The sequence below is a fragment of the Athene noctua genome, chromosome 10 (genome assembly GCF_965140245.1).
Source record: "Athene noctua chromosome 10, bAthNoc1.hap1.1, whole genome shotgun sequence".
NCBI lineage: Eukaryota > Metazoa > Chordata > Aves > Strigiformes > Strigidae > Athene > Athene noctua.
Genome location: NC_134046.1, coordinates 1,541,429 through 1,556,331, shown reverse-complemented (window position 1 = coordinate 1,556,331; position 14,903 = coordinate 1,541,429). Strand labels below are relative to the sequence as shown.

The 14,903-nt window shown below is 61.0% G+C and overlaps 1 protein-coding gene across 1 annotated transcript in view; it reads right to left on the bottom strand.

The window, feature by feature from the left end:
* Positions 1 to 5,460, bottom strand: part of PLXNA1 (plexin A1) — a 128,138-nt gene extending 122,678 nt beyond the window's left edge. The window contains exon 1 of the mRNA XM_074914616.1: positions 5,306 to 5,460. Coding sequence (XP_074770717.1) covers positions 5,306 to 5,412 — 107 coding nt within the window. The 5' untranslated portion in view covers positions 5,413 to 5,460. The remainder of the gene's footprint in view (positions 1 to 5,305) is intronic.
* Between the last annotated feature and the right edge of the window lie 9,443 nt (positions 5,461 to 14,903).

The window sequence follows — 14,903 nt, the reverse complement described above, 5'->3', positions numbered from 1 at the left end:
TTAAACAGTAGGCAACTGAAGGAAGAGAGAGGCTTTATTTTTCTTGGCTTCGTCTTTCTGAAAATAATAGTATGTTGCAAAACAGCTCCAGCAGAAGGGCTTATCTTCACCAGAGAAAGAGGGGGAACAGATGGAAAATGAGAAGGGGGAAGGAGGAATCTGCCAAAGGGAAAGCAGAGATTGCAGTGACCCTCCATGCTGCCCTCACCCTCCGGTCCCTAAACATACCTACACCTGGAAACCGTCCCCGATACCAGGGGCAGGACTTGGAAACAGCCTCAGCTTCTGTCCTCCACCACCAACAGAAAGGAAAACCAAATCAAGCAAATGGCCATCGGTTACTCAGCCCCCAAAGCCAGAGTCATTAGCTGGATTAAAGCTCCCAAGCTCTGGCCAGCAGCACCGAGAGCAAAGTGCAGCTAAACTGCCCAAATTGGATTACTACCGCTCCTGGATGTCCGTGTCAAGTTGGCCAGAGGATTGCGGGATGCTCGAGATGGGGAGGCGGGTGCTGAGCCCCGGGGCTGATCCGCAGGCTGCTGGGGAGGAGGAGAGATGGGGAGGAGATGGTCCCCGCCGAGCGGGTCCCCCAGAGCCACGCAGACTGTCCCCGGCACCCCTGCCACACTCTCACCCCGGGCACTTTCTCCAGTGAAATCCCTCCCAAGCTCAGCTCAAGAAGCAAAGCGGATACGGCGCCATGGCCCGCGCCCCGGATCGACCCCAGCGATAACAGAGCCCAGAGCAGGAGGCTCACAAGGTTTCTCAGCCCCTGGGGCACACACCAGCAGGGGCAGGGCTGGACTCAGCCCCCTTCACCCCAAGGCACCCCACATCATAGAGAGAGGGGTCACCCACAATAGCCCACCTCGTGTCACACAAGGAAAAAGGAGCAAGAGAACACAGGCGGAGCGCGAGCCCGACAGCCCAGACGTGCAGTTTTTCTCAGGATCAAACATCTCAGCACACCGGCAACAAGGAGGAGGTTTGCCAAGCCTTGGCTAAAGGGAAAACAAACTTTTAAATGTTTTTAATTCAGGGTTTTAAGTGGTGGCTTCCACCTGGAACAAGGGCTGGAGGCAGCCGCAGACGCGGGACGCTCAGGGAAGGCAAACGAGGACACCGCGCCATGCCCGGCCGCGCTCCGACGAGCCAGGGGGCAGGTGTGTGTTTTGGCTGCACAAGACATCAAGTGTGGGGGAGAGGAGCCATGTCTGCCCCTGCCTGGCACGGAAACCATCAAGATTTATTTATTGGCTGGAGTTTTTCTCCTCCACGGTGCACAAGATGTTCGCTCAAACTTGGCTTCCAAGCGTAGCCGAAGGACCACGTCGGGGCGTCTACGTGGCTTCCACGCTGCTTCCGGCCAGGACTAAGAGGGGCAAGGCTGAGGCTGCGAGTCAGAGACGGTGTCAGAGCACACACGTTCTCACCACATCCCATCCAGCCGTAGCAGGACGTTCCCCGCCAGAACGTGTCGCTGCCTACAGCCAGAGAAGCAGCTGGTTGTCTCCAGCCTGGAGCCAAACCAGTCACCCCAGCACAGAACGGTGGCAAGCGCTCACTCCTCCCCATTTTGCACAGAGCCACAACATCTTCTTGGGAAAAGGGGCCCCAAACCCAAGCGGTGGGCCACACTGAAGCAAGCTCCCCACCACTCACGATTCCCAGCCCTTGGGCCTTCCCCCACGCTCACGGCACAGCACCGAGCCGCTCACCAGCCAAACCCCGGCCAGGAGCCCTCTGCCCACCAGTTTCTGCCATACAGCACACAAGCATCTAACGACACAGTCTGGAGAAGACACCAATGGCTCAGAGAGAGCAGCAACCTGAGGTCTCCATGCATCTATCCCACCAAGCCAGCTCAATGTAAAACCCGAGCTCGCAGGCTGCGAGGATGGCGTCTGGGCAGCGGGGTGACCCGTGCCCACCTCCCCATGGCTGCGCAGAGGGATGGCGGCACCTCCCCTGCCCCGATTCTTCCAAGGTCGGGGGGTGTGGTGTGCCCGGGGTGCCAAAAAACACGACTGACCCTTCCCTGTGGACACACACGACCCTACCACGGAGAGGCAAAGCCCCGCAGGACTCGGCACAAGCCCGATGCTGCAGGCAAGGCTCCCCCCGGTCTGCAGGCAGCCGGCGGTGCCTGCACGGCAGCACCAGGCTCTCCTGCTCGGAAATTCCCAGCGCAGAGCCGAGCCCAGCTCCCGCCGGCGGTTAGTGCTACAGCCAGGAGCGAGGCCGGCAGCAACAAAGGCCCTGACCCGCGCTCAGCCTCGAGAATAAACACGTACAAGTCTCCTTCATTAAGTCCTATCCCAGAGCCGGATCCTTCCCTTTGTTCAAGACACGTCAAATGTGGCGAACCCACCGAAATAAATTGCCTGGCGTGACATTTACACCCAGGGAGCAGGGCAGGGGCCGGCCCCGGCTGCGGCCGGGATGGAGGAGGGGAGGCAGCCCTGCCAGCACGCAGCAGCGCCGCTTTTATTACCCTCTTCCATTTCGGCTGCGCAAAGCTCCGGCGGAACAGCGCTCACCCGGAGCCGCCGGCGCGGCCCTCGGCCCCCGTCTCCACCGGAGTTCAGAGGAGTTTGTTTATCTCTCGCGCAGGAAAAGGGCTCGGTGTTACGGAGAGGCACGAGGGCTCTCCTCCAGGGCTCCGCGCGAGCGTGCACGAAGGCGGATGCCTCCGCTCTGCTCCAAATCCGACGCATCTACCGAAAAAAAAAAAATACAAGCCAAGAGGGGAGAACTCTCACCGGTACCGCTACCGCCGTGGTTACAAAACCACCACCACCACCACAACTTTAATCTGCAGGATACCAGCTCTAGAAAAAGCCCCGCCACCCCCCCGGAGCGGGAGCCCCGCAGCCCCTGGGGAAGGAGCGCATCCAGCTCGCCGCTCTTGGAGCAGCGGCACCGGCCGCCGAAGCCGCGGGTGGATGGGGAGCCCCGGCTCGCCCGCGCCATCGGGTTATTGTGAACCCAAACTTCCTTACCAGCCTCCCCACAGCCTCGCCGCCACGCCGCTGCCAGCGCCGGCATCCACCGGCACCAGCAGACCGCACCACGGCAAGCGGGCAGAGGGGAAAAAAAAACCTTCCCCCCTCGCAGCCGCTTAAGAAATTATCCGTGCAGCCTCCCAGAGGGTTCTGCCCCGCTGCTTTTCCTTGGCTTCTCCACCTTTCCACCCCGCTCGGTCACCAGCGTCTTGAGAGACAGACATGGAGTCACTCATTTTGCCCACTGAGTATATACAAAAGACCCTGAGATTGTTCAGGAAGCAATTAGCCGCTGTTCAGAGGAAAATGGTGTTTTCAAATGGATAACCTTTGATGTAGTCAATAGCCTCGGCTCCTCTTTTTTTTCCTTTTTTTTTTTTTTTCTTGCAGCCACACACAAAAGAAATAAAAAAATTGGGGGGAAAAAAAAAAAAAAATCCAGCAAAAGGCTGGTAATTCCCCCTGACACGGCCCTCGCTCAGCAAAAAGGGATTTTCTTGCAAGCCGGAGGAAAAGCAGCTTCGGAAAGGCAGCTCATCCGCTCAACTTTTCTCCCCTCCACGTCCCAGAGCATAGGAGAAGGATCATGAATATTCATCCCTCCGTTAGCAGGTTCTGCTTTTGTTTTGTCCTCCCCAAAGCAGGAGGAAGGGGGGAGCTAACAAGTGAGGTTAATGCCTGTCTCTTCTCTCCCATCCATCTCCTCTTTAACCAGTGACCTTCATGTTAAGCCCTGTTTACACACCAGCCCCCCCCTCCCGGCTCCCCCCACCCCGGCGCTCGGCCAGGGGCAGGAGGAAGAATTTCCCCGCGAGGAGGACAAGGGAGAAGCCGGGATTTCGGGATTTATTTCAGCACGCCACAGAGATTTTGAAAAAAAAAAAAAACAAAACAAACAAAAAAAATATAAAAATTCTCTCCCCGCTCGCATGCCGGAGCTGCCGAGTGCGATCGCGGAGCAGGAACGGGGAAACCCGAGGGGTGAAGGACACCGGGAGGCGCGGGGGGATTTATCCACCGGCACCTTCCACGGGAATGTCGCGGCGGCGGCGCAGCCCCGCACACGGGGGAGGGCGGCCCAGGCGCTGCAAAACTGCCACAGGATCACGACGATAACGGTTATAACGGGGGGGCACAGCGGCTGCCCCCCAGGGAGCCCCGGCCTCGCCGGGCAACGCCACGGCTCGCCCCGCCAGCACCCCCGCGGCCGAGGGGTGGCGTGGGGAGAGGGAAACGGGGTGTGGGGGGGGATTGGGGGGTTGAGGGGTGAGCCCAGCCTGGGGGCAGCACACCGCGCCCCGGCGGGATGCGGGGACGGCAGCGGGGACGCGGGGCTGGCGGCCAGGGTGTGAGCGGGGATGGGGGGGCTGGCAGCCGGGATGGGGGGGCTGGCAGCCGGGATGGGGGGGCTGGCAGCCGGGATGGGGGGGCTGGCAGCCGGGATGGGGGGCTGGCAGCCGGGATGGGGGGCTGGCAGCGGGGATGGGGGGGCTGGCAGCCGGGATGGGGGGGCTGGCAGCGCGGGCGTGAGCAGGGACGGGGGGCTGGCAGCGAGGATGCGGGGATGAGGAGCTGGCAGCGCGGGCGTGCGGGGCGGGGAGCCGGGGTATCCGCGGGCATATCGGGCTAGAAGCCGGGATGCGGGTCGGCGGGGACGCGGGGCTGGCAGCGAGGGTGTGCGCGGGGCTGCGGGAATAACGGCGGGGCTGGCAGCCGGGAGGCGAGCGGGGCTGCGGGTCAGCGCGGCCACCGGGAGAGCAGCGGGGCTGCGGGGCGGTGCGGGGAGCCCGGGCAAGGCTGAGCCCCGCTCCCGTCTCCGGCGGTGCCGGACTCGGGGCGGGGAGGTGAGAGGGGGGGGGTGGTGTTCCCCGCGGTGCGGCACCGGGGAAGCAAACCCCGCCGAGCCCCGGGGCGGGCGGGAGGCGGCCCCGGCACCCCCCGACTAGGGAGGTGCCCCCACCCCACCGCTCGGGTCCAGCCCGCACCTGCCCGACACCCGCGTGGGGCGGATAAAGGAAAACGCTCGGTCCGCGGCGGGGGTTTTGTCCCCCCGCGGGAGGCGGTTCCCGCGGCCGCGCTCCCGGAGCCGCGGGGCGCAATGCGGGCTGGCCCCGGCGGCAGCAGCGCGGCCCCGGCCCGGCCCAGCCCGGCCCCCCCCCCCGCCCGGCCCGGGCCGGCCCCGCGTTTCGCCGCCGCCTCCGTGTATTTTTTTTCCGGGGAGGGTGGGGACGGGGACGGGGGGGGGGGACACCCGCACACACACAATAACGGCAAATCCGCGGAATTGTTAGCAAACGGACCGATCGGGCGCGTAAAGGCGCGCGCCGCGCCCGCGGAGGAAAGTTGCAGCCGGGTTACTCACGGCTCCGGTCCCCGCTCGCCTCCGCCGTGCCAGCCATAACCGCATTCCACACCGAGCCGCCCGCCGGGCCCCCGCCGCCGCCGCCGTCTCCTCCTCCTGCTCCTGCTCCTCCGCTCCCGCCTCCCGCCCCCCCCCCCGCCGCCGCCGCCCGGGGCCCCGCACCCGCCTGGCTCGCGCCGCCGCCGCTGCCCCGCATGAATGGGACGGCGGCGCGAGGCCCCGACCGAGCGCCGCCCGCCCCGCGCGCGCCCCCGCCGCCGCGCGCACGCGCACGGCCCGCACCGGCGGCGCGAGCGGGGGGAAGGGGCGGGAGGGGCGCGAGCGGCCGCCGCCGGCAGGGGGCGCCCAGGGGAAGGGAGGGGGTGGGCGGGGCCGCCCCGCCCCGCGCCCGCCCTTAAAAGGGCGATGCCGCAGGGGAGGGGCTCTGAAAGCGGCCATGGAGAGGTGGGGACCGCTCACCCAGTCACACACACACAGTCACAGACACACACACACACACAGTCACAGACACACAGTCACACAGTCACAGACACACAGTCACAGACACACACACACAGAGTCACAAACACACACACACGGAATCACAGAGTCACACACACAGCATCACAGACACACACACACGGAGTCACAGTCACACACACGGAGTCACAGACAGTCACACAGACACGCAGCGTCACAGACACACACAGTCACAAAGTCACAGACACACACGCAGCGTCACAGACACACACGCAGCGTCACAGACACACACGCAGCGTCACAGACACACACGCAGCGTCACAGACACACACGCAGCGTCACAGACACACACACACAGTCACACACACAGTCACAGACAGACACAGACACACACACAGTGTCACAGACACAGTGTCAGACACACACACACCCCAGTCACAGTGTCACACACACAGTCACACACAGTCACAGAGTCAGACACACACACACAGTGTCACAGACACACAGTGTCACAGACAGACACAGTCAGACACACAGTCACAGTCACAGACACACACAGTCACACTCAGACACACAGTCACAGACACACACAACTGGGGGGTAACGGGGGCACCGGGACCCACCTGCGGGCAGAGCGGCGCGGGGGGGTCCTTCACATCCCCACAGGCAGACTGCTCCCCGGGGCGTCCGCTCCGCACCTCCCCGGCCCCGCATCCACTCCGCCTGCAAATACAGTTGCAAAGGGGGAAAAAAGTGAAAAAAAAAAAAAAAAAAAAAGCCACCGAAAAAAGATTAACTGGGGCCTGAGGTGATTGTCTTTTCCTAGTGCGCTCGGTGCCAGCCGCTTGCACAGCCTGTGTGTCCCCCCATCTCTCTCTTGCTTCTCCCCCCGAGGCGGCGATGCCGCCCTGCCCGCCCCGGCGCAGCCCACCCCAGCACCCTCCTGCCCCTTGGGGTGGGCCCGGCAGCAGCAGCCCCCACCTCCCCGCGGGGAAGGGAACTCTGTAAGGACCAACAGCAATAAGCTGAGCGCTCGCGACCCGGCCTCCCACGGAGCTCACCAGCCACCTGTGGGTGCGAAGGGCAGAGAGCGGCTCCATGCAGAGCCACCCGCCGGGACAGGGAGCTGCAGGTGGTGGTGGGTTACCGGGGACCCCCACGTGCTGCAGCGGCCCCTCTCCGTGGGCAGGCGGTGCAGGGTGCCTGCTCGCCCAGGTTTTTATGGGTGCACCCAGCCGCATCTTCATCCCCGCCAACGCTCAACGCCGGGACACGCTTTGCCCTTTAGACGAGGACACGCCGCCGGAGTTTGGGGGTCGCCCCCCCGGGTGATGAAGGCACACGTGGGCCTCCTCCTCCACCGGCACCCCAGGGCGCCCGTGTGTGCGTACACTGGAGGGACGGGCTCCCGAAGGGACCGAGAAGCCTCCTGCAGCGAGAGCCGCGCGGAGGCCGTGGTGGGGCCTTTGGGAGAGGACAGGGAAGGAGAGTCGGGGGCTCCTGGTCAAGCTCAAGCACCAGAATGGAGAAGGAAAAGGGTCCTAAGAGGCTCCAGCAAGAGTAGGAAGGAGGATGGAAGGGAAAATCAATTATTTGGCCGAGTACAACAGCAGAGGTGCTCTTTCACAGAATCACCTGGGTTGGAAAAGCCCTTGCAGCTCCTCCAGCCCAACCATGACCCTCCCCCTGACCCTTCCCAACTCCCCCAGATCCCTCAGCGCTGGCTCAGCCCGACTCTTCAACCCCTCCAGGGATCCCGGGGACTCCCCCCTGCCCTGGGCAGCCCATTCCAACGCCCAACAGCCCCTTCTGCACAGAAATCCTTCCTCAGAGCCAGCCTGACCCTGCCCTGGGCAGCTTGAGGCCATTCCCTCAAGTAATTTCAAGTAATTTCCCTCCCGCCCTCAGCACCTTCTGCTGCACAGTGCTCACACCTTGCTCACAGCCCACCTGAGAGCCAAGATGTGACTGGAAGAAGCGGTCCCTTCTGACACAAACGGGGTTTTGTGCTCGTTTATCCCAGGCTGCCCTCAGCCAGCATCCCTCTCCTGGAGGCCGGGAACCGGCGCGTTCCCCCTGGACACGGCGTCACTGCCCGCCCTTCTCCCATCTCTTGCTCATGCACAGACACACCTGGGGCTCGGCCTTAAAAGCTTTTGAGACAGAGAAGAAATCAGCAGGCTCTGCCGGCAGTGACTGGGGTTTGGATTGCTTCCCCTGTTTTGAAAGAAATACTTTTTTTTCCCCCCCCCCCCTCTTTTTTTTCCTTCCTCCAAGAGACTAAATTTAGTGAATTCCTTTCACATTAAAAACTTGTCAGGTATTCACATCCAAAGAGGCTGCTGCTCAGGTCTCTCAGGGGAGTTAGCAAGACAGCAAAACCTCTTAAACGTATAAAGAAGAAGGGAGAGATATTCAGGCAATCTCCCACCACCGCTTTTAAATCCACTCTCTCCCAGGACCGGTGCACAGGCCCCTTGGTCCCACGGCTGCCATCTCCTGCTGCAAAGGCAAGGGGAGAGGGATGAATTCTTCCTCCCGGGGCAGGACCAAGAGATGCAGCAGCACCAGCCACCTCTGCCGCTCCCGTGTCCCCCTGCTCAGCACCAGGAAGGACACCAGAGTGATTTATTTTTCCTGGAAGATGGATTGTCAACATCTCTCCCGCAATGAGGGAAACCAAGGTGGTGGAGCTGAGAAAAGAGCGGCTGTCCCGGCTGCGGGCGCGCTGCCAGCCGCCTCCTGAACCCCTAGAGAGGGGAATAAAGCAAGACAGCAAGATAACTCATGCCCCCCCTCCCGTGCCAGGAGCAGAGGGGAGGGAGCGACCCGGGTTTGTACCACACAGCGAGTCCGATGGCGCATCCAGCACCGTGCCCGGCGGACACTGGGACACGCTTGTCACTCCCGTGGCTCCCCCCAGATCCGGGCACCTCACTCCCGCAGAGAGACCCTCGTTATCTGAGGAAGCTTGGCCTTTTATCCTGCCTCCCACGGGGCTTTAATTGCTCTGTTCATTCCCCAACCTCCCCCTGCATCCTCAGCCCCCTTCCCCGCCGAGCCCCGCGGGCTGACAGCCTGGCTGTCCCCAGGACAGCAGCTTGAGTGGCACCTCAAAGGCCCTGGGAAGCTGCAGCTCGGCAGGGAGGAAGGGCTGGAGGCAAAAGATGGCTCCGATGGCAGCTGGACCCCAAGCCCAGAGGTGAGGTGCTCGCCCAGCTCCTTCTCATTACGCTAAAAGCTGACTCAGCACCTCCGATCCACAACTTGGGCCAAAATTACACTGAGAGACGATCTGTTCTCGGGGTGCCTGGTGTGCTTCCACCACGCCACCGAAGAGACCAAGGGGCATTTTGTTCTCGAAAAGCCACCTGACAACTACTTTGTAAAAAAAGAAACTAACTGGGAGAGGATGAGGTCGCTGGAGAGAGCCGGGAGAGGTGGGGGGAGACTCTTCTGCTCAGCTCCCCGGGTTCACACAGTCCGAGCAGTGAGAGGCTAAAACCAACCAGCTAAATTCACAGTTTTTCAACTGTTTGCTATTTTTGATTGCTGAAAATTTCCACTAAAAGGCACAGTGCCCAGGTCCTCAAGTACATGCCACCTCCCTTGCTTATCACCCCTGAACCACCACAAAAGGACTCCAACCCCAACCCCCCCCCCCAGAACCTGCGAGCAGGATTTGACGCCCCGCGCTGAGCGACGACGCAGCGGGATGAGACAAACCCTCGGGCTCACCCAGAGGCCTCTTGGGCTGGGAAATCCGGGTGGCCCAGAGAAGAGCCTGCAAGCCAAACAAGAGCCCTGGGGACCTTCACACACCGACTGTGCAGCTCAGTCCAGGGCACCCTCCCAAAGGAGGGGACCAGCTCTGCCCCCACGGCAGCAAGGTTTGGTTTTTTTTTTTCCTCCTCCCATCCTCACGTCAAGACCAGGGAGTAGAAAGGCTGGGCACGCCGCCTGGGGAGGCAGCACGGGGACAAACCAGAGGGTTTGTCAAAGTTTTCCAGGAGGCATCAGCAGCTCTTTAAGCTTCTTGTCAGCCAGGATAACAAACCGTGTCTGCAGAGCTGCGGGATCCGGGGTGAAATTGAAACAGGTAATGAGCAGAGCCATTTTTCAGGGGATCGGAGCTGCAGGGGTTGAGCTCTGAGGAAGGATTTCTGTGCAGAAGGGGCTGTTGGGCGTTGGAATGGGCTGCCCAGGGCAGGGGGGAGTCCCCGGGATCCCTGGGGGGGTTGAAGAGTCGGGCTGAGCCAGCGCTGAGGGATCTGGGGGAGTTGGGAAGGGTCAGGGGGAGGGTCATGGTTGGGCTGGGGGAGCTGCAAGGGCTTTTCCAACCCAGATGACTCTGGAATTCTGAGGCAAGTGGTGCCAGTGGGCAAAAGGCGCTGAAGAGGCACATGGGGAAGGGATCTGGGGTGGCACAGGGGCTGTCACCACACGGTGTGTGTTCCTCCTCTGCCAGCTCTGCCCCAGGAGGCGGCATTTGCTGCCTGCCAGCACGGCTTTCATCCTGCGCCTGCTGCTACAGGCACCCTCCAGACCAGCAGCATCCACAAAGCATTACTGGCGAGCTGCCCCTCCCTCCACCCACCATGCTTGTGTTCCTCAAAATGGGGAATTTTCTGTTAAGAGGCCGCGGTGGACAGGCAACGCTGCTGTTAATCACAGCAAGAAGCTGCTCCCCTGCCAGGGTCAGGAAGAAAGAGTCTGTGGGCGAAGCCTTGAAGGGGATCGGGACAAAGAGGGGCCTGGGAGCATCCTTGTTGCTCCAGCCTGTCACGCTGGCAGTGATTTGGGAGGAGGTTTGGTGGGACGGGAGCTGGGAGCTGTGGTTGTGGGAGATGCTCTGGGGGACCCTGCCAGGTCTGTAACATCGCTGCCAGCACGTGGGACCCAGGGGAAGACACACAGCCACCGTGGGAGAGGACAGACCCGCCGTGGGGACGGCTCGCTCCGCTCTGCCCAAAGCTGACCCCCAGCTCCCCAAAGCCTTGCCTGCCCCGCTCTCTGCCAGCCGACAAGCCACGGATGCCCCAGTCCTTCCCTGGTGGGCAGGGAGGTCCTGCAGAGATCCCCCCGGCCATACCTGCACCGGCTGAGCTCCTCCTCGGCTCCGTCTTCCCCCGGCCCCATGACTCACAACGGCGCTTAATTAGCAGGGAGCCTGATGCAGACACCTGTCAACTCCTCCGAGACAACCAGCATTTCACGTTAGCTGCCCCGGGGCTGTTCAGCAGGAACAGCTCGCTCTCCATATTGATATTCCTTCATCTCAGCCTATTTTCCAAGCCGTCAAGCTGCCATCTCAACCCTCCCAGGCCCAGCGGTGCAGGGGAAAGCGGCCTCATGTCCGTCAGCTCCTGGACTCCCATCCCAGCTTTGCGGCCGCCCAGGAGTGCTGGAACAGCTTCGTGCTTCCCCCACAGCCCGAGGGCTCCCCACCGAGGAAATCAGGCAGCCCTTGATGAGCCAAACCCCGGCGTCCCTGCACAGCGTGCAAACGCAGACTCTGAGTCAAGGCAACTTTGAAGGTAAGAAAGAAACTCACTGCCCGCGTCCCCCACTCCGCAGAGAGTCTCTGGACCTCGCCGGCGAGGATGTGGCATCGCCACCGCCGGGAGCCACAGCGATAGAGGCTGCAGGGCTGCTCTGACTGATGCAGCCCGCAGCAGGGTGCGGTGCCATCACCAGCGTGTTTGACACCGGGAGCGTTTTGGGACGCAGCGGTGCGCTGGGCTCCGGTGGCAGCTTACCTGGGCTGGGCTGAGTGTGCGGCCAGTCTTGGAGAGACAGGAAAAAGCAGGATGGATTGACCCAGCGGTTCTAATTGTGGTATAAAGAGATTCCCTGTTAATTGCAAAAGGCGTTAACTCTGAAACCTAATGGTTTAGGGCTGAATAGCAACCTGAAGTCAGTGCTGACCACCTTGGCTGGCCTGTCACCAGCTGGAACCAGGCAGAGTGTCCCTTCTGGGGAAATGCCGTGTCCTTCGGAGCACCCCTACAACCCCCCCTCCGCCATAGTCCACTCTACTGCTGCTTACTCCTGCCTGCCCTGTGCCCTCCCTCACCGGGGCCAGCTGAGGACGCCTTTCACAGAGCAGATTCACCTCCTCCCTCACCATCAGGATGACACGTGTCATCATCTGCTTCCCAAAGGCTTTCTGGTCTTCCACCAGTGCCAGGAGGAGAGATGCTGTGCTCAGCATGTGCAGGGACAAGGAGGGGTTGCAGTGGTCTAAGAGCATCCCCCCTCCGTTTCACGCACGAGGAGAAGACAGAAAATGACACAATTAAGACCCGATGATGCATCAACCAGACTAATCCCCAGGCTGTAGCTGGCCCTCCTTCCAGGTGACAGGCTCCATGCCCAGGCTGGCTGTTTCCCCCATGACTCAAGTCAGCGGAAAGATCAACACCAAATCCTTCAGCGGCTCAGAAATTCATCTCTCACATGGAACAAGTGGGTGGCCATGAGACGCCAAGGAGTCCCTTCCCTTTCTTCAGTGCCCATGTAAAATTAAAACGGACAAGGAAGAAGCTGCTGTAAATAATGCATTTGTGGTGCGCTACACGGCTTCGGGAGCACATATTCATTGTCTAGTCTTATTTAAAGAAACCCAGCCCCGCCTGCGTCATTAAAAATGTATCCTGGTTTCAGCTTCAGCCCATATACACTCACCACTGTGAAGCAGGTGGCTCAGTGGCTGTTTTCATGCCTTCCCACTCAGCTGGTCACGGGCAGCCCCATGCTGGTACAAGCGAGGCCTCCGGGTCACATGAAAAATTCACGCGCTTGGCATCAGGCGTTTTCCATCCCTTTGCTCCCTGCTCCTCCCTCGCACCTGGGCCCGAGGACCCAGCTCTCTGCCGCTGCCTCCCAGACCCCAGCAGCATCCTCCAAGCTAATAAAGGACGCTAATGAGAACTGCTAAGCCCCAGCCTGGCCACAGCATCAATCCCACCGCTTCCCCAACCTGCTGCCTTCTCCCCCGCTCCCTCTGGCCAGTCTTAACTCTCCCTACACCTTCCCCTTGCTCTCCTCTCCTCCCCACAACCCGCTGTGCCAACAGGTTTCACCAGCTCTTGGCAGGTTCCCTACAGCATCCTCCTGCCTCGCTGGAGATGGCAGCAAAGACTCGGGCCCGGCCAGACCCGCATGCTGCGGCCTCGTGTTTGCTCTTCATTTTCATTCCAGCGACGTGGTGCTGGCATCTTGCACAGCTCCTGGCAGGCACTGGAGGAAATTTAATTCTCCCTTGGTGCTCTGGAAACAGTGGCTGGGGGTAAGGAGGAGAGGCTGGGGATGAGGAGAGGAAGGTGAAGTCGCCCAAAGCCTGGCTGAAACTTGCCAACACCCAGGCAGCCACAAGCCCAAATTCTCCGTTAACGGGGCAGCACTTCAGGTAACACGGCTGAAGCAACGGCAGCTCCTGACGATCCTGAGCCAAGGCAGGTCGGTAGCACCAGGGCCGTGGGTGGTGCGACAGGGAGGGCAGCCCCCGGAGCCCTGGGCCGCGGGCACGTGCCCCTGGCCCGTGGGGTGCCCAGGAACCACCCGTGAGGCACGGGGCTGCGGATGCAGGGCAGCTCCAGCAACTCCTGGAACAGCTCCGGGCCACCACTAATGCATCTGCACCCACCCCTGCGGGACAGACGGGTGCCATGGGGTGCTCCCAGCCGTCCAACTGCACTCAGCTCATCTCTACCTTGGAGGGAGCACACAGCCGAACGCAAGCACATGTGAGAGCCCAGCAAAGCCTGGGTCAGAGACAGCACAGAGTCACAGAACCATCCCGGTTGGAAAAGCCCTTGCAGCTCCTCCAGCCCAACCATGACCCTCACCCTGACCCTTCCCAACTCCCCCAGATCCCTCAGCGCTGGCTCAGCCCGACTCTTCAACCCCCCCAGGGATCCCGGGGACTCCCCCCTGCCCTGGGCAGCCCATTCCAACGCCCAACAGCCCCTTCTGCACAGAAATCCTTCCTCAGAGCCAGCCTGACCCTGCCCTGGGCAGCTTGAGGCCATTCCCTCGGGGCCTGGCACTGGGGCCTTGGCTCCAGAGACTCATCCCCCCTCTCTGCCCCCTCCTGGCAGGGAGTTGCAGAGGGCCAGGAGGTCTCCCCTCAGCCTCCTCTTCTCCAGACTGAACCCCCCCAGTTCCCCCAGCCGCTCCCCAGCAGACCTGTGCTCCAGACCCTGCCCCAGCTCCGTTGCCCTTCTCTGGCCACGCTCGAGTCATTCAATGGCCTTTTTGGGGTGAGGGGCCCAAAACTGAACCCAGGAATTGAGGGGCGGCCTCCCCAGTGCCGAGCCCAGGGCACAGATCCCTTCCCTGTCCCTGAAAGTTGCAGCTTATGACACTTATCTTGCTTCTCACTGCCTCCTCCTCCCCGGGAAGAGCCGAGCCACTGGCCAGGTGGGGGCAAACCGCGGGTGGGATAAGCTGGCAGCTCGGCTGGGACACACCGACCCCCACCCCAGCCCCGCACACGCAGCCTGCGCCCACCCGGGCACCCACCTGGGTCCTCCACATCTCCCCGCGGTGCAGCTCCTCCAGAGACACCGCAAGAAAACCTGGGAGATAACACATGCCTGCGACATTAGCAATTAAGGAACATTAATTATAATAATAATAATTATCACAAAATAGCATTTTTATGGCACAATATTATGTTGAAGGATTTACAACATACTGAATCATGAAGTTCGTAATTAAAGTTATTTTAGTTTCTAATTTCACTTTAATTCTATTCCAATAAAAGATATCATAAATATATCTTAAAAAAAAAAAAAAAAAAAAAAAAGCAGAAACCATTACTTAAGACAATTTCCCATACAGTGATGTTATATTGCAGCACAGAGATCCCTCAAGGAGCATCACAAAACTTGGTGAGGAAGAACTCTCCGGCCCCGTGAAATACGGAGCCCCCGCAGCCTGTGGCGCCTCCACGGCCCCTTGGCCATGAGCCCTCCCAAAGCGGTTTTGTAAGTCACCGTGTTTCTTCTGCTGGGAGGAACTGGAGAGCCTGGTATCCACGCACAGCTCCCCAGGAAGAGCTGACCTGGGTT